This window comes from Vitis riparia, chromosome 8, assembly GCF_004353265.1.
Source record: "Vitis riparia cultivar Riparia Gloire de Montpellier isolate 1030 chromosome 8, EGFV_Vit.rip_1.0, whole genome shotgun sequence".
NCBI classification, from domain to species: Eukaryota; Viridiplantae; Streptophyta; class Magnoliopsida; order Vitales; family Vitaceae; genus Vitis; species Vitis riparia.
In genome coordinates, this window is record NC_048438.1 from 3,607,992 (window position 1) to 3,631,737 (window position 23,746).

The 23,746-nt window shown below is 31.1% G+C and overlaps 1 protein-coding gene, 1 long non-coding RNA gene, 2 other non-coding genes and 1 pseudogene across 8 annotated transcripts; 2 read left to right on the forward strand and 3 right to left on the reverse strand.

Moving 5' to 3' along the window:
- Positions 1 to 206: 206 nt before the first annotated feature.
- Positions 207 to 1,491, forward strand: LOC117921279. The gene is made up of 2 exons (XR_004652312.1): positions 207 to 697; positions 795 to 1,491. It is a non-coding gene; the product is annotated as an uncharacterized LOC117921279 (long non-coding RNA).
- A 1,819-nt stretch (positions 1,492 to 3,310) lies between these two features.
- Positions 3,311 to 10,891, reverse strand: LOC117920224 (annotated as a pseudogene).
- On the reverse strand, positions 9,509 to 9,581 carry LOC117921359. Its single transcript, XR_004652320.1, has one exon. It is a non-coding gene; the product is annotated as a small nucleolar RNA Z105 (small nucleolar RNA).
- LOC117921371 lies at positions 9,620 to 9,709 on the reverse strand. The gene has a single exon (XR_004652332.1). It is a non-coding gene; the product is annotated as a small nucleolar RNA SNOR75 (small nucleolar RNA).
- Positions 10,892 to 16,615: 5,724 nt separating the features above from the next.
- Positions 16,616 to 23,213, forward strand: LOC117921133 (probable glycosyltransferase At5g03795). Of its 5 annotated transcripts, XM_034838931.1 has the most exons (5): positions 16,885 to 16,956; positions 18,359 to 18,629; positions 18,735 to 18,867; positions 19,401 to 19,931; positions 22,467 to 23,213. In XM_034838931.1, the coding sequence occupies exons 3-5, from the start codon at positions 18,803 to 18,805 to the stop codon at positions 22,972 to 22,974; spliced, it is 1,104 nt and encodes a 367-aa protein (XP_034694822.1). In that variant the 5' UTR covers positions 16,885 to 16,956; positions 18,359 to 18,629; positions 18,735 to 18,802; the 3' UTR covers positions 22,975 to 23,213. The 5 variants fall into 5 exon arrangements, with proteins under 5 accessions (XP_034694820.1, XP_034694821.1, XP_034694822.1 ...); XM_034838930.1 differs by lacking the exon at positions 18,359 to 18,629 and having other exon boundaries at positions 16,870 to 16,956; XM_034838932.1 differs by lacking the exon at positions 16,885 to 16,956 and having other exon boundaries at positions 18,350 to 18,629.
- The last annotated feature ends 533 nt before the right edge of the window (positions 23,214 to 23,746 follow it).

A 23,746-nucleotide genomic window follows, 5' to 3' on the forward strand; every position in this document is an offset into this window, starting at 1 on the left:
AAAAAAAAAATTACTTTTTTTTTTGCTCCCTGTGGTTAATAGGATCTGTTCTAAGGGTCTCTTTGCTTTTGTGCCATTGGATTTAAATTTCACGAACCCCAAATCCACGATTTTTGAGCCAGGCTGAAAAACACAACCTTTGCCTGCAAATCATGATCAGATTACCTATAGCATCTTATGTTTTTTTTTTAAAAAAAAATGGACAGATTTTGTATCCTGTGCGTGGGCTGGACTGGTAGGAAATATCGGGAAATATCCCGAAAAATCGGTAAAATACCTATAAATACCGAAATATTGGCGATATTTTCGAAAATTTTCCGAAATTTCCATAGACCGATAACCTGTGACGAATATTGTGTATTTTTCGACATTTCAATCCTGGCAGCTAGGTGGGTAAAGGTAATTTTCCGTCTTTACTTCTTGGTGGGTAAAAGTTGTTTTCTATATTTACTTCTACCTGTTTCTCTGTTGCCGGTCAGAACACTTGCAGGGGAATCAAGTTGGGCTTTAAATAACAGAGTTGATGAGGACTTCAAGCTGCATGCTCAAATTCTCACATTTTGCCCTCCTCTCCTCCTATAAATAGAGGAGGGAGAGCGACCTCAATATTCCACCCAACTGCAATTCATTTGCATAATGTTGGCCTTCTCAAGCAGAGGGTGGCACCGATGATGAGGAAATGAACTATTTATTTAAGGTAAACATTCAATATTGTTCATCATTTGTTGTTTGGTTTAACATTGATGTTCTTTTGTAGTTTAACATTGTAGTTTCTCTGTGGATGGGTTTCTCAGAAAGAAGTATGTGTTAACATCGGAGTTCAAGAAAAAGCCCCTGGGGAAGTAGGAGAAAGAGTCATGTGAACATATCTCCTACGGTGGATAGTATTAGCTTCATTCTCTATTATTTCTGCTCTTTCACTCATTGCTTCTGTTATTGTTTGTTTCTTGATTTTGCAGTGTGATAGGTGCGAGCAGGGGATTATCTCACTGGTCCCGGACATGGACGCCCACTGAGGGGAGATGATTTTATAGACGTGCATGGTGTTCGATTGTGATGGAATCCTTCGGTGAACTACTCTTTTAACGGTGGATGGTCCGTCATAACGGCTGTTAAAAGAGTAGTCCACCGGGAGGATTCCATTACAATCGGACACCATTAATGGCACGTCTGTAAAATCATCCCCTCAATGGGCGTCCATGTCCGGGGCCTAGTGAGATTGTCCCTTGCCGCTCGCACCTATCACACTGCAAAACTAAGAAACAAACAATAACAGAAGTAATGTTGTCGTTGATGGGGAGTATATTGAAATCAACCTGCGAGAAGCCAAGTTCGAACCAACAATGGATGACAGAATGCTTGGTTTTTAGTTTAGGCAATTTCTGATTGTTTTCAGTTAACTAGGTCGTTTATGTTTTTCCTTTCTGTTCCCTCTCTGTTTGTAATCCCTTTTCTATCATCAGTATCAAACGTTTCGTCGTTCCAACCCAAGAGAGCCCTAGTGGAGTGAGCAGTAAAATAAAAACCAAAATGGAAAATTTGTTCCCACTAAAAAAATATAAATTTAATTTTAAAAAATAAAAATAATGAAAACTAAATATTATATAAAAAAAATATTCATCATTAATTAATTACTAATATTTTATACTATTTCAATATTCTCGGGCTTGAATTTGTTTGGCCAAAATGGTTGCATGGGCCACCAATCACCCGCATCGGAGAAGAAAATACCACTACTATGCTATTTATTTCTTTATGTAAACATTTTCATGTTAGCTAAAAAAAAGATTCCTCCCAAAATTTTCATAATAATAAAAATGAAAATAATTTAAAGTAACATAATATATTTTTTTTTAAAATTTATAAAATAATAAGTTATATAACTTTATATATATATATGAATTAAATAACTTTCAACAAATAATTTCACATTTAAATATTATATATTTTTTATTTAATAAAATGTTAAAATATTAATGTATCTATATTTTAATATGATAATATTAAAAATACAAAAAAATAAATATTTTTAATTTTAATTTCTTTACATACTTAAATTTTTTATAAATGTTTTAAATTGTAATAATATATAAATTATATATTTATGACATTATCGATTCAATCATGATCTAACCAATAAACCATAAAACGATAATTTTTCGGTTCAATGATTTGTCCAATTATGAAAACATTAAAATAATGAATCAAATACTATAATAAAATATATATATATATATATATATATATATATATATATATATATATATATATATATGATATAGACTATCACACAAAGACCACATTAGAGATAAGATTATCATATTCAGATGGGAAAAGATATAATTATCATATTCGTTAACCGATTAATCAAGAAAGAGGACTATAATACTTTAATTTATTATATATAACTATATAATAAACTATCTTTTATATTTAAATTCTAAAATAGGATTTTGGTGTCAAAAGCATTTAAGAATAATTTTTAAATTTTATTTGTTTAAGAATTATTTTCAAAAATATTATCAAACTAATTTTTATATAAGTATTTTTTAAAAAATAAAAAATATGATACTTGTTATTTTTGTATATTTTGGTAAGAAAAAAAAAAGGCATATCCTTTACATCACATTCCACTTCTTTCAATTGATTATGCTCGTTTCATCCTTGATTAAAACCCTTTCTTCTTAATCAGAACCTACACCCTCCAAGACTCCACAAAATTCCCTATTTCTCTATCTCTAAATGCTTTAGAACAATGTTAAACCAAGTAATTTCACATATCCATTTACCCTAAAAGCTTGTTCCACCCTTAGTTGGGTGCTTGATGATGAACAAATTCATACTCTTTCCTACCCCTTCTATGGATAACAGTCTCACCTTTATGGGCCTTTGAAACGCCCCTTCAAACCCAAACTTTTTAGCTAAATAAAAGGGCAAGTGATTAGTGCAAGGAGGAACCAAAAAAGAACAGTACTCTCTTCTACCCCTTCTATGGATAACAGTCTCACCTTTATGGGCCTTTGAAACGCCCCTTCAAACCTAAACTTTTCAGCTAAATAAAAGGGCAAGTGATCAGTGCAAGGAGGAACCAAAAAAGAACAGTTCAACAAACCATTAATCCTTGCAATTGAGTTATAAGGAGAATCGGATTAATGGGACATGGCTATATGAGAGAGAGAGAGTTGTTTTCAACACAAAGCCGTGTTGCAAAAGTTTAAGCAAAAGCCCAATTGTCTTTATAATAACTTGTTGCTTCAAACTATATAAATTGTATAGAAAACTATATAAACAGTTTCACACAGATATCACACAGGTTCCATAGGCTGTTCTACCATTTTTACAACTTTGTATATATCGTACATGTTTTTTTCGTCATCAACAACAGAAAACACTTGTCATGACCCTCCCATTTTTTGAAATGAATAATAGAACCTTACATCACTAACACAAAACTGTCTTCCATATACAATAAAAATGGCCAAAAAAATGTGGCTACCATCATAAATTACAGTCTAGGTACTAAAAAACCGACCCAAAAGAAGAAATACAATACCGAGAAGCCCCACAAACAAATGAAAAAGCCTTTGCTGGAGCAACTTCTGGACGCTAGGGCATGTTTCTATTTGTTGCTCAGTGTTTTGGCACTAGAACTGTAGTTTCTACTAATCAAATACCCCACACTGTAAAGAACAAAATGGCAACAGGAAATGGGGGAAAAAGAATCAACCCAGACAGAGAAAGCAAATACTAGCATGGGAAAATGAAACATATATAAATATGAATCAAGCAGATGGAAAATGGAACGTATGCACAGGTTTTGCAGCAGGTAGATCGTGCAGAAGGGTTGTGGGAAGAGAGGAGAATTGGAAGGAAAAGGCAACCACTGGAAATCATTCGGCCCTTGGTAATAAGAATGAGAAGCCTGAGTTGTTTTCACGAATCAGTGGTGGAGGATCAATATCATAAACTTCTATTTGTTGCATTGTCTTGGAAATATCATCCATAGTGAATGGAATACTGCAATAATAAAGAAAAAATACGCGAAAGGTTGGTTTATTGCCGCAGAACAATGAGATCCCGATTGCCGGTAAAATCAAGCAGTGGATTGGAAATCATTACCTTGAGTCATCATCCAATAAGAACGAACTGCTGACAGCATTGTTTGAATCTTCAGTCATCATTACTCTCATGCTTGAAATAACCTGCCATTAGAGAAGAGGTTTTAGGCAGAATTTTGACAAATGGATCTGAAACAACTGGGTAGTTAGGGACTGTTTGAAAACCAAAAAATCAGGTTGGCAGTGTTTAGTTCAGAAGGAACCAATGAGATAGTGTAGGCTACGGCAAGGGGCCCAAAGCGGGTCTAATACTTCATTCAAAAGTTGGCTTTCCCAAAAAAAAAAAAAAAGAATTGAAAAGAAAATCAGGAGTGTCCACATGAAGTGATGAAACACAATGTTGAAATATGGCTTTGAATCATCTTTACAGTTATCAAACACCCTGCAAATGGAATGGAAAGAAACAAAGATTTGTGTATGTCGAAACTAATGAAGACTCACATCTGATGATACGCTGTGTGTACCATAATTGTCATCTCAGTACATGGTACTGATCCTGTATAATTGTTGTATGCTAAGTACCTGAAAAACCCAAAATTTAACAATTTAGCGAGAGAGAGAGAAGAGAGAGAGAGAGAGGGAGGTGTGGTTTTGGGTTGAGAGGAAGAGATTGAAGGGTAAAGTTACTTACCGGGCAAAGATCATTTGTTATTTCTTTCAAAGTTTTTTTAGGCTTTTGATGTATAACCTGATTCAGCAAAATAGAGAAAAACAGAGAGGAGAAGGAAATAGTCAAGCAAGCAAGGAAAATACGTGAAAACAATGATAGTATTAGGAAAGGGAGGCCAGATTAATGAGTTAAACCAGGAATCCAACTGCTTGTCTGATATGCCTCAGTTCATCCCAAGCTGAGCCAGCATACTGAATATAAAGCAGATATTAGGCCACATTCTAAAGACAGCAACGTGTAAAGGTTACAGAGGAGTAATTAATCTCACCACTTCGGTTGCTTCATGGCACCAGTTTTCTAACTCAGCCAATCCTGTCTTAACAAACTCCCTATTGCTGAATGAGCAACATTCACGCCTCAAAAGGAGACTGCAAAAATGAATTTAAAAATGCCACTTACGCATATTACATAATCAAGGCAATTGGGATCATAAGAAAAAAGCCATGTTTGAGTGCACTTACCTGTTGAATAACTGAACATTGATGAATGAAAATATCTGAGTGAACACCTTGCGGACTAGGAATGGCGGAACCTGTACAGTCACAATATCCAACAGAATGAGGTACTGCTGTAAGAAGAAAAACAATCAATTCTTGACATTATATTTCAGACTGTGACACTTACATGGTTTGCTTTCATTATCTTCAAGTAATAATTCAGGCTTTTCACAATGCTTTGCCAATGAGCAATCAACGCTTGTTGTGCAACAGCATTAGCTTGAGAACGTCTCTTCATGGGATGTTCTAGGTGCCTGTATAATGAAAAGATACTTGAATGGAGATCAAGAATATATTGGGCAACTTAAAAGTTTCATTGAAAAAGAGAGTGAGTTGCCTTACATAGAAATAGTAAATGAGTTACTGAGATGATGTGTGCCAAGTGGTCAATTTGCCCAATAGAAACATTCTTTCTAGGTGCAAAGGAATCGATTGATCCCTAAATTCTAACAACAGGTACTTATTCAAGGAAGTTTATTTACATGTAAATGAATAAATAAATTCAAGGGAAGGCATACTTGGTTTTGGGTGAACAATAGAAAATGTGAATTAATAGGTTGACTTACAAGTTGAGTTACAGGCAGCAGCACAATGTAAAAAATTTAGCAAATATTTACTTACCATCTACATGTCCTAACTTAATCTGTCATATCCCTTTTCTTCCCTCATAAGTAAAAAATCAAACCATATTGTTGAAGAAAAAGTACAAAAAGAGTCTTATAAACCCATTGTGAAAAGAAAGTCAATGGATTTGTTTGTATTTAAAAGAATTGAATTGCAACCAAACAAAATAAACAAACATGTTCTTCAATCTTTCATGAAAGTAAAGCAACAAGTTGAGTGTCTGTTTTTAAATAATTAGCAACAAAAGTTTGTCATTTCTTGACCTTAATAAGTGAATTGAAGGCTGACTCATAAGAATATCAATAGGTTCAATACTGATGTGTTGGGTAGTTAGTCATACCATTCATATTTTCTTTCGAATTAACTATTGCTAAGAAGAATTACCTGAATACACAATCCAAGCAATGGGAAATCTCTTTCTCTAAATTGTCTCTTATCATTCCATATATCTTCTCAAGGCTGTGAGTTGCTGTTTAAAAAGCAAAGCTGGATATTTGGCTTCAACTTGTCTCAAGTCATCCAGTCCACCAAGCACCCGACCATTAAGAAATGAGAACCCAGCACTTTGTGGAGATGCGCAAAGCCCCTAAAAATGTAAGGCAGCAAATGAGAAAATAGGTAGTATAGTTGTCTCAATTCAGCACCTGATTAATCAAGAAGCATGCTGAAGAAGGACAATTCTGGACAATAAAACTTAAATTTGAAAATCAAGAAAATATTACAGATTATATGTGAGCAAAATTTTGGTGGTGGACTCATCAATCCACATGAGTAAAAAGTTGATGGTAAAGGGCACATGTGGAATCGACACAAATAGGTAGTGTAGTTGTCTCAGGTTCTCCAGACATTTAATGCAGTATTACCAATAAGACATAGAAAACTTCCAAATGTTTCCATTTTGTATGTTTTGTTACAAACCTCTGCACTGAATCCTCGAGTTGATCCACTTTCTTCTCTGCATCACCAAGCTTTGTGGTTAGTTCCTCATTTTGGGCCTGAGCAGCAGCACAAGCTTGCTTGGCCTCTTCTGCTGCTTGTGTTTGTGATAGTAAAGAAGGCTGTAAATTTGCAAATGATTGTCACTCTAACCCACAGTTCTAATAATTAACCCATATGCTAACATCAACAGGAGGTATATTAAACTGCAACAAGAATTCCCTGATTTCCAACTTTTCCACTTTCTGATACTTCCAACCAAGCGTTCATGGCTAGCTTCAAGTCTTAAGTTAAATCAACAAATAGTAGTATATGTAAACTACACATCATATGATGATTCCAAATACAGATTAATGCACAATGACATAACTACACTAAGTGCAGCCAGTTCCTCATATATAATGTACATATAGCACATGCAATCATAGCCTCATACATTGGCAAGATCCGTTTTCAATTTTAAATGGGAATGTGAATTCAACATTAGAGTTAAATTACCTCTACCAAACCAAGGAGCCATAACCAAATAAACCTTCTGCTATTTGTAGGGTGCGGCATGAGATTTTAATCACCCAGATGCATCTTAATGCAAATGGTCTAGATTAGGACTAAGAGAATGCGCAGAGAACGTATGAGATACAGTAATTATCACAGACAAAAAAGTTAGTAGCTCTACCTTCAGCCTTTCAACTTCAGCTGTCAACGAGTCCACCTTCTCTGTATCTTGGACTATAACTGGGGTCTCCTTAGTGACAGGAGGTGCTTCTTCAATTGTTTCGATCGAGCTGCCTCTCGTTCTCTGATAACCATGGCATTAGCTTCTTCTATTTGCAATTGCATTGCGTGCGGCGTTTCTTGTAGTTTAGCAGTTTCCTGGGCTTTGGTCTCCTCAAGATCAACCTGTTTTTCAAACATAAACAAAAAGTACAGTGCAGGCCAATCAGAGGACTATTTCTATCACATCCAAATCACTGCACTGAAACTGAACTAAGATACTTTGTTTATATATCTATATTCTCAAACTGTTGGGGGGGCGATCCCAAGTGGTGTTTTTCAATTATTATAAATGAATAAAGGGTATTCAGAAATTTGGGGCTCTGGGAGGGACAAATGCATGTAGATAAAGCAACCCAAATAATGAAAGATCATTTTAAAAGAGATGACAGATAGGGGGAGGTGGAGACAATCAAAGGGATGCCTTGGGACTCTGGGAGGGACAAATGTAATTGATAAGCTTCAAAACTGTGTATCGGACTTCCTCCCTTCAAGAGTTCCATTAGTTAACATAGGGGACTAGCTGATCTACAACTCTAAACACCTTAATTGATGGACTATATATGTATAATATATACATTTATAAAGAGCGAAAAAAATATCTACACTACCTTTAATCAGTTATTTGCCTGCTTTGAGGCAAATGAGGCTTTTAAAGCCTTTGTCATCCCTTGTTTCGGACGTGGGATCATAAAGACTGATGAAAAGGAAAATGAGACTTAAACAGCAACAGACCATAGGCTCAAGGTAAGATGTTCACACCACTCTACTATACTTCCATCGGTGTTAAGATTGATAAAAAATGAATTATATATGTTATTACAACAAATAATATATATATATATATATATATATATTCATATTTAATATAAAATATGAAGAAATAAATATTATTATTATTTAATTATATATATTTTAATTTGTAAAAATTATTTTAAATTTAATAAATATAAATTATATATTTATGATCTCATCGATAGTTGAATTGATATCTTTTCCGGTTTAATCAATCCAGTTTTTTAAACATTGTAAATAACTATAATATTTTAAAATTTTAAATATAATTTTAATTTATTTAAAAATGGACATTATATAATAGCATTAAAAATAAAAACACAAATCCTATGTGGTAAAATTGTAAAATTATTAAAAGGTGGGTGATAATTATTAATAGTAATACAAAAAATAAATAATACAGTTGGAGCTTCTATGACTAATTTGATTTCTCTGTTTCCTTTTTTTTCTTTTTATCTAAAACTCCTACTGAAATTAGGGAAAGGGGAGGTCATGATTAAATTTTAAAAAGTTTAAATTTAATATCTTATTTCTCTTATTTTAACTTTTTATATAAAAATTTTAAAAATTTTTAAATATAAAAAAAATTAATTAATTTTAATTACTATTTCTCTTAATTTTTTTTCTTTCTTGAACCAAACATACTATTAAAAATTATAAAATTGTAAAATTATTACTTTATATAGACTTAGAATTGTTTTTCTTTTGTACAAATTCAAATTTTGTTTGAAAAAATTATCAAAAACAATTTTTTTAAAAACATAAAACCAATTTTGAATTACTTTCAAAAACGAAATTCTATTTAGAAATTCAAATATAAAAACGAAAGCTTTTTTATTTTATTTTTATTTGGCGTGTAATTTATGTTTAAAAAATAATTTTTTATTTTAAAAAATAGTTACCATACCAAGTACCAACTTCAGAATTTCAGCAAAATTATTTTAGTAAATTACTAATTTGTTTTTATTTATTTTTTATTTTTTACATATCTAGTGAAATTAGGAATATTGATTTCTATAAAAACAACACTAATCAAACATAACTCAGTTGAAGTTTCGAAACCCTAGAAAAATTTTGAGGAGAAAAGAGGGCATTCAGAATGAGTAGGAGGTTATTATTCAATCAAGAATCATCAGAAAATAATTGTTATGTTCATCATCATACCAAGAAAAAAGAAAGAAAGTGGAGAAGAAGAGGGGTGTGGTTTCTCTCAGACAAATGCCTCGTTTTGTCGTCAGGATTTATGGAAAGCATGAATGATCGGACTCGTCATCATTTTACTATCATCACCGAGAAACTCACCAAACCCCGATTCAAAACAAAAACAAAAACAAGAAAAGAATGATTGCTTCTCCTGATCCTAGAAGTGGCAAGTACCTGAGGCCAATCATCATCAAAAGAGAGTTAGTGAGCTTTGGTAGTGGGGCTCAGCCACCTGCTGCTTATCGTCTCTCCAACTCCTTTCGCCTTCTATTTGTAGTGACACTGCCACCGCACTCCTAGGGTTAGGGTTAGGGTTTCTTCAAATTTACCAAAAATGGCACTATTTCAAATTGGATCCCAAATCCTGTAAACTGGGGCTGAGTTTGGGCTCAGGTGTGGACATCCCCACCCAGCCCAAATCCCGCAAGCCCATCTCGTATCCACGTTTAAAATGTTATCAACATTTTAAAAATATTTTATTATGAATTTTCAAAATCATATTCATTTTTTTGGCATACTAATAAACCATTAATACATCTATTGTTGATTAATAGATATTGAAAAACAGCTGGAAACCTTCACCTCATAATTTACAACCCTTTTCTCAACTCTTGATTCCAATTTCCATGTAACAATGTTTTATTAGACTTCTAATCTACCATTTATTCCTGCAAGTTTCGCAAACTTCCAAGCAAACTTATGCTTTTAGAAAATATTTTGTTTTTTTTTATTAAATATACTTTTAGTGTAGAAAAACATTTTTGTCTTTGGAAAAATTTTAAAAATATTATTGAAAAGTTGAAAAATCATTTGTACTATAATTTTTTTTTTGGAGAAATATTTAATAAATGATTTTTCTAATAAAGGTTTTAGAGAAAACATTCGTACTTTTCAAAAATGGGTTACTTTTGAAGGACGTTTGAAGGATCTGACATAAAAATCAACAAAAAAGTATTCAAATTACTTTCAAGTTTTAAATTTTATAATGAATATTACATAACAAAAAAATTTAAAATAAAATAAATTTATAATAGCCTTTTAAGAAAATAATGTAATAATAAATATTGTCAACATTAGCATTAACAATAAAAATAGAAAACAATATGGTCCATGTTAGAGTTGATAAAGTTTGATTGTTACACATTCAAAGTATGCGATCCATGATGTACTGGAATCTGCAGCGGAAATGTACTCTTTAAGAGCAAATGCTTGATATCACAAACAAGGTCATTCCCATCAAAGGGAATAATAGGCCAACCTTGTTTAGCTACCATTCTGACAGAAATTTGAATATATCAAATAAGTGAAGAATACTTGCCTAAGAAGTTCAAATCAGTAGTTGTCTCGGGTCGCATGGCACACCCGCTTTCCTTTTTTCATATATTTAAAGCTCATTCCAATGATTTATAAGGAACCAAAAATCAAGTATCATAAAAGTTCACTATAAGAAACAAGGGAATTAATGATGTTTTTTAAGCGTCAAGAAAAGCATAAGATGACGCTTCCCTAAAACGTCCTCTTCTCCCCTGTCATTATATGTTTTAGTTAATAACGACGCTTTTAGGAAGTGTCATCTTTGAATTATACTTTCAATAACACTTAAAGAAGTGTCATCTTTGAATATTTTTTTACTAAAATAATTTTTATAGAATTGTCATTGTTGACGCTCATACAAGGCGTCATCTTTGGATTATTTTTCAATGACAATTTTAAAAGCGCCATCTTTGGTTTATGTTAATAATGACACTTAATAGAAACGTCATCTTTAAGCATTTTATTTTAATAATAATATTGGTATTATGTTTTTAAAATAATGAATTTCCTATATAATTAAATAAAAGCAAAAGCAATTATAAATCATAAAATTAAATTGAATTGTACAAATTAAAATATCTCCAAATATTAATATACAATGGCTTAGTTTCAATAATTAGTATAATTACTTGTATACAAATTATAAATTTGTTCATTAGATCAAAATATTTCAATGAGAATTTTTAAATCCAATATAAGAACAAATACCGGTGCAATAACTACAAAAAGAAACCATCATCAACAAAAGTCTAGTTCAACCTCTTAAAGATTTAAATGATATCATCTTCATGATTTCCAACATCGCTTCATTGTAATGATTTCTCTTCTTCTTGTAAGCCAATTTCCTTTGCAAGTTGTAAATAAAAAAAAATATAAACTTTTAATTTATACATATAACAACCAATATAATTGAAACAAAGAGGATATAAGAATAGAAAATAATCCAATAAGTTAATTAGCCTTTGTTCAAGTAAAGCAATAAAACAAACATGCTAATATTCTTCTTATTGGGTCAAAGGTAAAAAGTTTTACTAGAGTAAATAAATTATTAGTGTTAAAAAATACTGCTACTAAGTAAGATAATTATCTCAATCATTAAGTATACAACCACATGAATATGTCTTAGTTCCCTTAATTATTGAAAAGATCCATTTTAAAATGATTTATACTATGTTGATAGTGAAGAAAAATAAATCTTCATTTACCTTGTCATTGGCATCATCCCTGTCAAAGTCTTCTTGATTAGGCTTTTGCTTTAGAGAGGTTATCAATAACATTAAGAGTAATATAAATCAAAAGAGGTTAATTAAAAAAAATAAAAATAAACATTGATAGATTTAATTTTTCACAAAATAGCCACTACAAGAAAATGACAAAATTATAAGAAAAGGAATTCAAAATAATTTACAAGAAAAACTAATGTATATTATGAAGAGTTTTAACCAAATCTAACCGGATGATGAAATTTAAAATTCAACAAAATTTACATAATCATATACTGGCTGATGAATGTTCAAACAATCATACATGAGATTTGAAAATTGATTCATTATCGAGTTCAAACTTATTAATAAAAATAAAAATAGCAGTCAATAAAAAATTGAAGCAAATGAAAGATGAATGAATTAAGTTATATATTTGAAAAGCAATGCAATGAACTTGAACTCTCGTTTATTCCGATGTTGATTTATTGATATAAAGTTCATGAAAGAAAAATAATAGAAGAAAAAAAAATGCACTCAAATATGCCCTTAGTGGATCAACGTGAATATCATTCGACCAACAGACTTACTTGCATGTTCCCAACAAGTAATGTGAAAAGTATCAATTTTAAGAATTACAATGATAATAGTTGCCTACTTCATAAGAAAGAAACACATAGTTTCTTTCAACATTAACAAATGCAAATCTCAAAAGCTAATTAATGAAGCATAGGAGTTGGGGCAGCTCCTTATGGACTTTTAATAAAGAACTCCTAAAACGTTATCAAATAAAATAATAACATAAGATCTACTATACACGGTTAAAAATAATACCAAAGTCCAAATAAGATGAAAATCATCTTACTATCACTATGTTAATATTAGTTTCTTTTTAATTTCTTATATTTTTATTTTTTACTTACTTGATTAGTTTTTACTTTTATTTTAGTTCCTTTGACTTTTAATTTTATTGAGTTGATAAGAGGTGCTTGTTCAAAGTTTTTGAAAATATAAATCATTAGGCAAGTGTATGATAAGACTCCAAGGATAGGAAAATAAACTTATTTTTATATTTTATTTCAATAAAACCATGAAATGTATCATTGTCTTGTTTAGGATAACATATAACTCCTATGCAATTATAAAAGTAAATAATTAATTTGTAAAGTAATAGAAATAAAATTTTATCTTCTATTTAGTCATCCTTTCAAGCTATTCTATCTTTAAGAGAGAAGTTTCTAGGTGGATTACCTTTATAAATAGAGGAGATACTTGCCTTTAAAAACATTGTCTTATGTGCATTTAGCCCTCTACTCCTAGTTGTCACAATCATTACCTTCTACTCCTAATTGTCATATTAAATGATAACTTGTTTTCCTATATCAAGAATAGAAGACCACTTTGTCTAATCACTACATCTCATTCCATTAAATAATAATGAAAATATATTATTAAAAAACATTTAAAGTTGGATCTCTTGTTTTTTTATAATAAAAAAAAAAATAGAAACATAATGAGGGAAGGGGAACACATTTATGAACCCACATAAAGAATACTTAGACTTTTATATTTTTAAATTAGGATTAGTTGTGTAGTCACTCAACCATCTAGAGTAACTTTTAGTAATAAAATAATATATATATATATATATATATATATATATATATTTAATATTTAAAGAGGCCTCAAAGACTTTAAATGAAGGTTCACTTAAAAAACAAAAATTAGAAATGACCTTTCCTCTTTCTATTATTTGTATAAGGTGGAGTGCACAAGGTTGAAGAAGGCATTGAAAAGACAATAAAGTTTCTTTTAACTTATTGGAAATCTACAACAAACTCCACATAAATATGGTATGCTCACGAATTTGGATAGCTTTTGTTAAGTGATGTACTCTAAACCTACATTGGTAGACTAACTTGAGAAATAAATAATAAAATTGGTATAATTGGTTTCTCGTTCTTAACACATAATCTAGACTATATTTTACAAACCCACAAACCTTGTCAACATATGACAAAACCTTGCAATCTTGACAACGAAAAATAAATAAAGTTAATTATATTTATTAAAAAATAAATAATAATGTATACATGCATCAACATCTAGTTTTTAGGTAAATAGGTGGAATTACACATTTTAACTAAATTATTTCATTGAAAAAAAAGATATAAAATGAGTAAAAAAATATATGCCAAACTTATAGTATATATCTTAATCCAATATGCCAAATTTAAGAAATTAAACTAATCTAAGATCTACAAGAGCACAAATGAAAACCACCAAGTCAAGATTAGTATCAAAATTTGGTTCGATTTTCATATACCTGTTAGTGTATTAGACAAGTTTTAATTTACTATATTGTAGTTAATATAATTCCTAAAGGGGCAACTTCTTTAAAAAATAAAGTATAAAGACTTATATGACCTTTTACTTAAAAGCTATTAAAATTTTATATTAAAATGAAAGTTTAAAATTAATGTCAAATCAAATTAATTAATCTCCATAAATAGAAAAATATTATCTAACTTTCCAACCAATCTCCAAATTACCTTTTCAAGTTGATAAGGTAGTCATGAATGCCTTTTAAATTTAAAATTAAATCACTAAAAGTTTCAAACAATAAAATTATATTTTAAAATTTTGATTTATTTAATATAAAATCAAAGAAATCTCCATAAATAAAAAAATATTGTCTGTCTTTTTAAACACTTTCCAAATTCGAGTTGATAAGGTAGTTGTAAACGACTTTTAAATATTAAAATCACTAATTTTTTTAAAAGCTAAAATTACATTTTTAAATATAAAAACAAACTAATTAAACGATAAAATTATATTTTTAAAATTTTAAATATCAAATCAAATTAATCTTCATAAATGGAAAAATATTATCTTAGTTTTGAAACGCTCTCCAAATTACATTTCCAAGTTTGATAAGATAGTCACAAATGACCTTTAAATATTAAAATCAATAATTGCTAAAATTACAAATTTAAAATTTGATCGTTTTATAATTAAATTAAATTAATCTCCATAATAGAAAAAGATTGTCTTAATTTTCAAACAGTTTACAAATTACCTTTTCAAGTCGATAAGATATTCATAAATAACTTTTAAATATTAAAATCACTAATATAATTAAACAATAAAATTATTTTTTTTAAATTTGTTTTTTTTAATATTAAAATCATCTAGTTCTTTAAAATTAATATATTCAGCTTTAGAACTCTAGTTCAGTCTTGGAACTCAATTATTGATCCAGTTAATTATAAATTAATCAAAATATTCCATAATACTCTATCCATAATTAAGTACTAAATATGTGTATATATATTAAATTTATTTTAAATAACTTATTATTCATTTTTAACAAAAAAATCAATTATGCATTTATAAATATGTTAATATCCATATTTTTATAACATATACAAAAATATTATATTTTTATAAAAGAATTATAGTTTATGATTTTTTTATGATATTACAATTCATATGCTACTAAAAAATATTTATTTTTTTTTAAATTTATTTGTGATTATAAAACTATTTTCATTTTTAATAAAACTTGAAATAAATTTAAATAATATTATATATATATTAAATTTAAAATGTTTTTACAAAATCATGATAACATTTTTTTTTTATAAAAAAACCTACTTATCCAAACAATTTTTTTTTTAAATAAATATTTTTTTAAAAATAACTTACCAAATATTCTTATTTTTATAAAATACTAAATTTTTGTTCATGGTCAAAACGGGCTTATAGTAACTAAAATGAAAAATAGAATTGTCATTTCTCGTCATAGTGCCTAAAAGAAACAAAAAATAATATGTATGTGTAATCAAACAAACTTAAATTTTTTTTTTTCCATTTTTCCCTTTTTTTTTCACCTTTTTCTCTATTTTTTTTCTAGTATTTTTTCTCTACCTTCCAAACCAAGATATTGTAAATGATTTCATTGTCATTAGCTTTATAGATGTAAAAAAAAGATGATTTTTTTTAATTATTTTAGAATACTATACAAAAATTTAGACATTTAACAAAATTTATAAAACATTTTTAAAAAAGTGAAAAATCATGCATTTTTTTATTGAGAAAAAAAAATTGTAGATATGATTATGAATAAATTCAATACTTCTTCACTATCTATGGAGTATTTAGATAGTAAAAAAGGATTAAAAAATGTAAATTAATTAAATATGTAAGCATGATTTTGAAATATGCTCCATTACGTATAGAAAATTACATAGATTGAATTCAACATGTTGGAAGTGGAATAATTTCACATGTTGGAATCTTAGTCCAACAAGTAATAGAGTGTGAGAAAAAATATATATACAAAATAAAAAAATAATAAAATTTAAAAAAGGGAAAAAGGGTGTTTGGAGAAAACGAATGAATTAACACAGAATTCACCACTCAAGTCTCAAGAGCAGGTGATTGTAGTCATTAATTAGACGGAGTCTTCTAGGAAGGCGGCTGACTCCTGTTTTACATAACCTGAGAGCATCTCTCTTTCTCTCTCTCTCTTCTCATGGCTCGTTCCTTCTTCATACTGTACCATTTTTCTGGTCGTCGTTTCTCAGATTCTTTCAGAGGCTTTTTCTTCATACCCACAATCTTAGCTCTCATAACCTCTCTCTTCGTTCTCTTCTATATCTCTTCAACTTCTAATTTGTTCACTCATCCACAAGAAACCCATCTTCAAGTCCTCAAATCAGCAATTGGGTCTTCAGCATTCTCTCCCCCATCGCACCAATTCATGAGAGTTCCAGCTGAAACCCCTCATTTATCAAGGGGTTTTGAATTCAACACTAAGGGTATGTGAATTCTGAGCTTTGTGTATATGGGTTTTGTTATATTTTTGAACTTGTTTGTGGGTATTGTGGTGAAGTTATTTTTCTTTGGTATGCTATGTCTACTGATTTAGAGTTCAATTGTTGGTATGCAAACGGATGATAAGCTCAGCTCTAATGGTATGTGAATCCGCATATGGGTCTGGTTTACTTTTTGAATTTGATGTGTACTTTTTGTGGGCATTGTGGTAGAATTGCTACTTTCATTGGTCTCTTGCTTGGTTATTGAAAACAAGTGTCTGTAATTTGTAGTTCAATTATGGTTTTTTCTACACGTTAAATTAGTAATTGAAGATTACTTATTTTGTTTCATCGGCTGATCTTTGGATCGTGGAAGCATTATTCAGTAATCAGTCAGCTCTTGTACTTTAAACTGGTGGTCTTTCTTAGTAGCTTATAATGTGAATACAGTCACTGTGACCTTGCTCAATGAAATGTCAGACATGCACAGGAATTATTGAAGTACGAACAACTATTTTCACCTATATATTAAGTTATAAGTAGAAAAGAATAGGTTGGAAAATGATTATCATTTTAAATAGCTCATGCAGTGCATACTAGGGAGAAAGATGGCCCAGAGGACTAATGTTTTTATTTTTTATTTTTACACATGCTCCAGCATGAAATCACCACTGTCATTTTTTCTTTTATACCATAGCTGAAAATTTTCTAGATTTGATTTGCATGTCAGAGGCCCTTGTACCATGTGCATCCCTAGTTTTGTAGCAATGTGTGGAAGAGAACCCCAGCTTGTGGGCTTTTCCTTTGTTGTTGTAGGCTGCCTAAATGGTAATTAGGTGTTGATCATGCTCTTCCTTGTATTATTATGACATCTGATTGAAAATTTACCCGAAAAACATCAAATCATTGATAAGATGCTGAAGATATTATATCTTTACCTAGGAAAAGGTGTGAGATTAAATCCACAACTCTAGAGTTAATCTCCATAAGTGGTATCTTTTAGTTATATGAAGGAAGAAACAAATGGGGTTTGTTTGTGAAATAATTCAAGTGAAATGAATTATCAACAAAATCTTGAGTCAGTTAATTGTCATAATAGTGAACAACAAAATAAATTGTAAATATTAATCAATCAAATTAATGGAGAATTTATAATGACTATTCTTTATTTAATTGACTCCATAGTTGTCGTCTTCTAAAGCTTTTCAAATGTCAATTGAATTTATGCAACGCAGCACTGACAATTTGCTGATGTATACCTTTTAAGGAATTCAATCAAAAACAGCTTCATATTTCAATGAAACATTGCTAAAAAAGCTTGAAAATTTCATTCAACACTGCATGACAAGGCCCCTCCTGTTTTACTTTTTCATTCTCTTCTGTTTTCCATGATTAGAAATTTCAGGACTTCTTTAACGGGGAATAGAGAATTAGTTGGAAAGAGAGGGGAGTTGTTCAAGGAAGGAGTCTTTCAAGGAGATACAAACATAAAAAGGACAAAAATAAAAAAACATGAGTGAAAGGAGGATAAAAATACTCCCTGATCTCTCCAATCTCAGTCACTCCTAACCAAAGAACCTGCCTCTTCACTAACAAATCTCACCTCCTATGTCATGCAACTCTTATGCCTGTCTGGATCAATAGGCCTTTGTCAGGATCACTAACAAATCAGCATGGTAAACAACAAAAACAACACCAATCAGTTCTCACTCCTCATTCTCCAGATTAGTTACTGCTGGAAAATTCTAAACTACTAACTTTTGATATTTTGTCTTTTATAGGAAGGTTGTATCTGTTCTGATTTCACGTATAGAAGATCATAAAACACCCCAACTCGATTATTTTCTTGATGAAATTGTGCATCTTGAGCAGCCCAAGTGTTCTTTTATGGTGCACTATAATAAGGCATGACAGGTTTGTATAAAAGCAAGTCAGAAGATCTACAGTTTTGTTATCTGCTTCATAATGTTTAATTTTGCAAGATATGATAACAAATTTCAAATCATTTAGTACTTATTACAGAAAATTTGAGGTCTTTTGACCTTCTTTTGTTTGTAATTTTGTTTCCTAATATCTTGTAAAATTGCTTAAGCAAGCATCATAGCATGGAAATAATGCGATAAATTTAATTTAAGATGATGTCAGCACGTTCCAACAGTGTGCTTTTGGTAGAATATGGATCTATTTTTGCTGGTATTGGTTGTCCAGGAATATTTTAGCTATTCTGTCTGGAGAGTTAATTTCTAATTTGATGCATTTTTTCCTATGATTCTCAATGATCTATTGGAATTACTTTAAACAATTTTTAGCATGAGTGGGAAGGAGGGAAAGGTTGAAAAAATAACTGAAGTCAATGTATACAAAATTCATTACTTAACCCCAGAATCTGGACCTGGCTTTTATGGTTCAGGAAACTATGTGAATAACAAAGAGGTGTTCCATGACAGAAATTTATTCGTGGAGGACTATAAAGAGATGAATAGGAGCTTTAAAATATATTGTTATCCTCATAAGCGAGATGATCCCTTTGCAAATGCTCTCTTGCCAGTGGATTTTGAACCTGGTGGTAATTATGCCAGTGAAAGTTACTTTAAGAAGGTTCTTATGAAAAGTCATTTCATCACAAAGGATCCATCCAAGGCAGATCTCTTCTTTCTGCCTTTCTCTATTGCAAGATTGAGGCACGACCCAAGGGTAGGTGTTGGAGGTATCCAAGATTTTATCAGAGATTACATCTTTAACATCAGTCAGAACTACCCTTACTGGAATCAGACTGGTGGGGCTGATCATTTTTATGTTGCTTGTCACTCTATTGGACGGTCAGCCATGGAGAAAGCAGATGAAGTAAAGTTAAATGCCATTCAAGTTGTATGCTCTTCAAGCTATTTTCTATCTGGATACATTGCCCACAAGGACGCATCACTGCCACAAATTTGGCCAAGACAAGGAGATCCTCCTGATCTTGCTTCGTCTGAAAGGTAAACTTACATCTCTCAACTAAAATTTCTTGTTTTTTGTTTTCTGGATATGGTTTCTTGTTCACCTCATACAAGATATAAAGAAAAAGTGAAGTCTTATACTTCTAGTCTAAAATGCTCCCTAATATTAGATGATCAGCATAGAAGCTTAGGATGCTTCTCATCCTCTGGACTCAATTATGACAATTGTTTATTGCCTTCCCTCTATCACATTTCTTCTAAACATAGTGTTGCTATAGTTTGTTTTCACTATTTACCATTTCATGTCATTCCTTTGTTATTTGAGAGCTGATATATATGGGAAAAAATATATATGGAAAACCTAATATTGATGTCTAAAGAAATTATCTTTGAGTTGTTTTCTACATTGTTGTATTCAGAAGGAAACAGCTAGAAACTAGCATTTTAGGTTGATGCATTTTGAGAAAGTTATTATGTTTTATGTTGTTAAAATGAATAGCTTTGTAAAATTCCTTTTTCAGAAAGATGCCTTTGGTTTTATCTAAAGCAGGTATTAACCTATAAAGCCACAATTTTTTAGGGATTCCTATGCATATACTATGTAAATTCATTAGATGGCAGAAATACACATTCTTATCTTTAGTATTATATAGAAATATGATGAAAACTTACTGATTAATAACATATCAAAGAATATTATGTCTAAACCATGGAACCGGGTTGTCTTGCTGAAAAATATCGATACTAGAAATTTAGAGGTTTTAATTCTAAGGATACCTACTATTTTTGTCTCATGCTAACTAGTTTGTATATCCAATGTGGATTGTTTCCTATGCATAATTGCTTGTGATCGGTGCCACGATGGCAGCCTTTTTTGTCCTCCTTTTAAAATCAAAATTAACCTTTGCTTTCTAATAATTGTCGACGTAAAAGTGGTTCTAGCCTCATGCACTGAATGTTAGAATCAATAACATTTGCAAGCTTATGTAAGAATGAAAGATGCTTCTGTGAGAAACATAGTCCTTTTTGTTATTGACCTACTTCTATGTTTCTTGGCCTACACTACAGTGTTGCTTTTGTACTAGTTATCATATGAGGCTAGTATTTTTCAATCAAAGAATATTTCCCTGTAAAAATTGTAATGAATGGATAATCTGGAATCTGATTTCAAGTATAGCCACAACAGTTTTCCAAGATTTTCTGATGATAGTAAATTTGTGTGTTTGCCTTTGATTGCCTTTTGGTCCATTTTAAATTACCTCTTGCCTTAAAAGCTTAAGCTTTTAGGGAATGGACCAACAATGCATATCAAAATAACATCCTCCCTTAAATGCAGGCCCAACCTACATGTGAAGAGACATATCACCTCAACAGAGGATAAACAAACTCATTGGTTCAAACCCAAAACCTCTAAGAACCAAAGTTTTAATATCATTTTAAACTAGTACTTTCTACTTTCCTAAATACTTAAACTTGTCCTAACCATGAATATCAACCTAACACATTTCTTTGCCCATACCTTTGAGGTATGTATCCATTACTAAGGGTGGTAGACCACTTACCTTAATCTTTCAGATTTGTGTGTTGCACCTATCTGCTGGAGCCTGGAAGCATATGTAATTTCCCTTTCTTTTCAAAATTGTGTGGTTGGATAGCCATTTCTTCCCTGAACTCTGCATTCTATTGAACCATCTTCATTTCAGATTTCAGATGACATCTTTCGTTAGATCAAATTGTATTTCTTCCATCTTCCAAAACCCAAGCCTAAATAGGCCTTGTTAATAGTTTCTTTTTATTTATTTATTATACTTTTCATTTTTTTGTACATTATTGGTGCAAGAGGTGGTGATGCTGAAGTGAAGTTGAAGATCTCTTTTTGTGTTCTAAGTTTCTCTCACTTCTCTTTCCATTTAAAGAAGAGTTGTTTTAAGGTGAAAAGAGAAAAGTAGATCCTATTTTTCCCGTCATTTCTTTTCTTAGCCATTTCTTTCAGCAACCAACAGAAGGAAACTCAACATTTCTTGTTAGTTCTTTTTGGTTGAGATTAAAATGATTTGCAAGCTTAACTTTTTCTGTTTCTTAATTCTCATCTTTGTGAAAGCCCGAATGCTAGTTCTTTAACTTTCTAGGAAATTAAGCATAGCCTTTATAGATGTGTTCAAAAGCTAATGGAAAACTTGTGACAATTGAGCTCAAATTTCTAACCATCCAAGTTAAAAATCGAGAAAAAAGGAAAAAGACCTTGAGATTGTCACACGCTTAAACCAAGTTTAATCTGGTGATAATACCACAAAGGTAGCCTAGGCAAGAAAAATAGGTATTTGGGTTCTAAGATTGAACTTTTTTATGATTTAGTTTCAATGTCTATGAAGTGTAAATGTATCTGCATATCCAGTTTGACCAAGTAATTTAGCTTTAAAAGTATCAAGTTAACAAGTGAAAACTGTGTTGAGTAACTGCAAAGATATATTGGCACAATAATTGTTTAGATAGCACTGCTATTATCGTAAGCAGTTTGAAATGCTGCATTTGTTGACAATGGATTCTTACTACCTGCAAAAAATGTCATCACAGAAAAAAACTGGCATTCTTTGCTGGATCAATCAACTCCCCTGTCCGTGAAAGGCTACTTCAAGTATGGAGAAATGATTCTGAGATCTCTGTCCACTTTGGCCGGCTCACAACACCTTATGCTGACGAGCTTCTTGGAAGCAAGTTCTGCCTCCATGTCAAAGGCTTTGAAATAAACACAGCTCGAATTGCAGATTCACTATATTATGGTTGTGTCCCAGTGATCATTGCCAATCACTATGATCTCCCATTTGCTGACATACTAAACTGGAAGAGCTTCTCAATTGTCGTTGCCACCTTGGATATCCCATTGCTTAAACAAGTCCTTAAGGGGATAAGCCTGGATGAATACTTGATGTTACAGAGTAACGTATTGAAGGTGCGAAACCATTTCCAGTGGCATGTTTCTCCAGTTGATTATGACGCGTTTTACATGGTTATGTATGAGTTGTGGCTCCGGAGAAGTTCTGTGAGGGTTCCTTTAAGTACTCCAATGGATCCTATTCATTGATTGCATTGGTGTAGTGTTAGGATAATAAATTTTGTCACTTTTCTACCAATAAAACAGCTTGTTCTAGATGGTGTTTCACTCAAATTTTGACCTTGTGTTGTAATCCCTTTGTTGTGAATATTTTTCTCTATTTTGCTTTTCATTCCAAACACATATTTCATCACTGAACATGGAATTTCTAGTAGTCCTAAATGCGAATTTTAAGGGTAAAATGAAATGTTTTACCCCATCATCTTGGATATGAGATTGCAATTGAAAACATTCTACTGCTCTTTCTTATTCTCTTACAATTGAGGGACTGGGACCTCTCCTAAAAATCCTTCACAACTATTGAATGCCCAAGTTAGTCTGGTTCTAGACACCATCCCAAGCTGCTCAATCTTCTGTAGAGAAACTGCCCAGGGCACTTTCTGGAGCTTGCTAAATAAAAAAGAGTTGATCATCCCCATTGAATTCACTAGTTTTTACAACAATCTTAGCCCTTTGAATATAAGAAATGATGGTAATAGTAGTGGTACACTGATGCTGCTGAAGGTTTACAAAAGACAACTATATCTCCTGAAGGTTTCTACCCATTTCAATACAGAAATATCAAGAATAAGAAAAAATAGAGAACCATCATTGACATCTATCATTCTATTTTCTAAAAACAAAATCCCTTTACCGTATTTTTAAAAGGCGCAAGGCAGACATATGGCGCACAAGTCACCTACAGCTTAGGCGCAAGGCACAATTCAAGGCTAGTGCCCGAGTGAAGTAAAAATGACTTAAG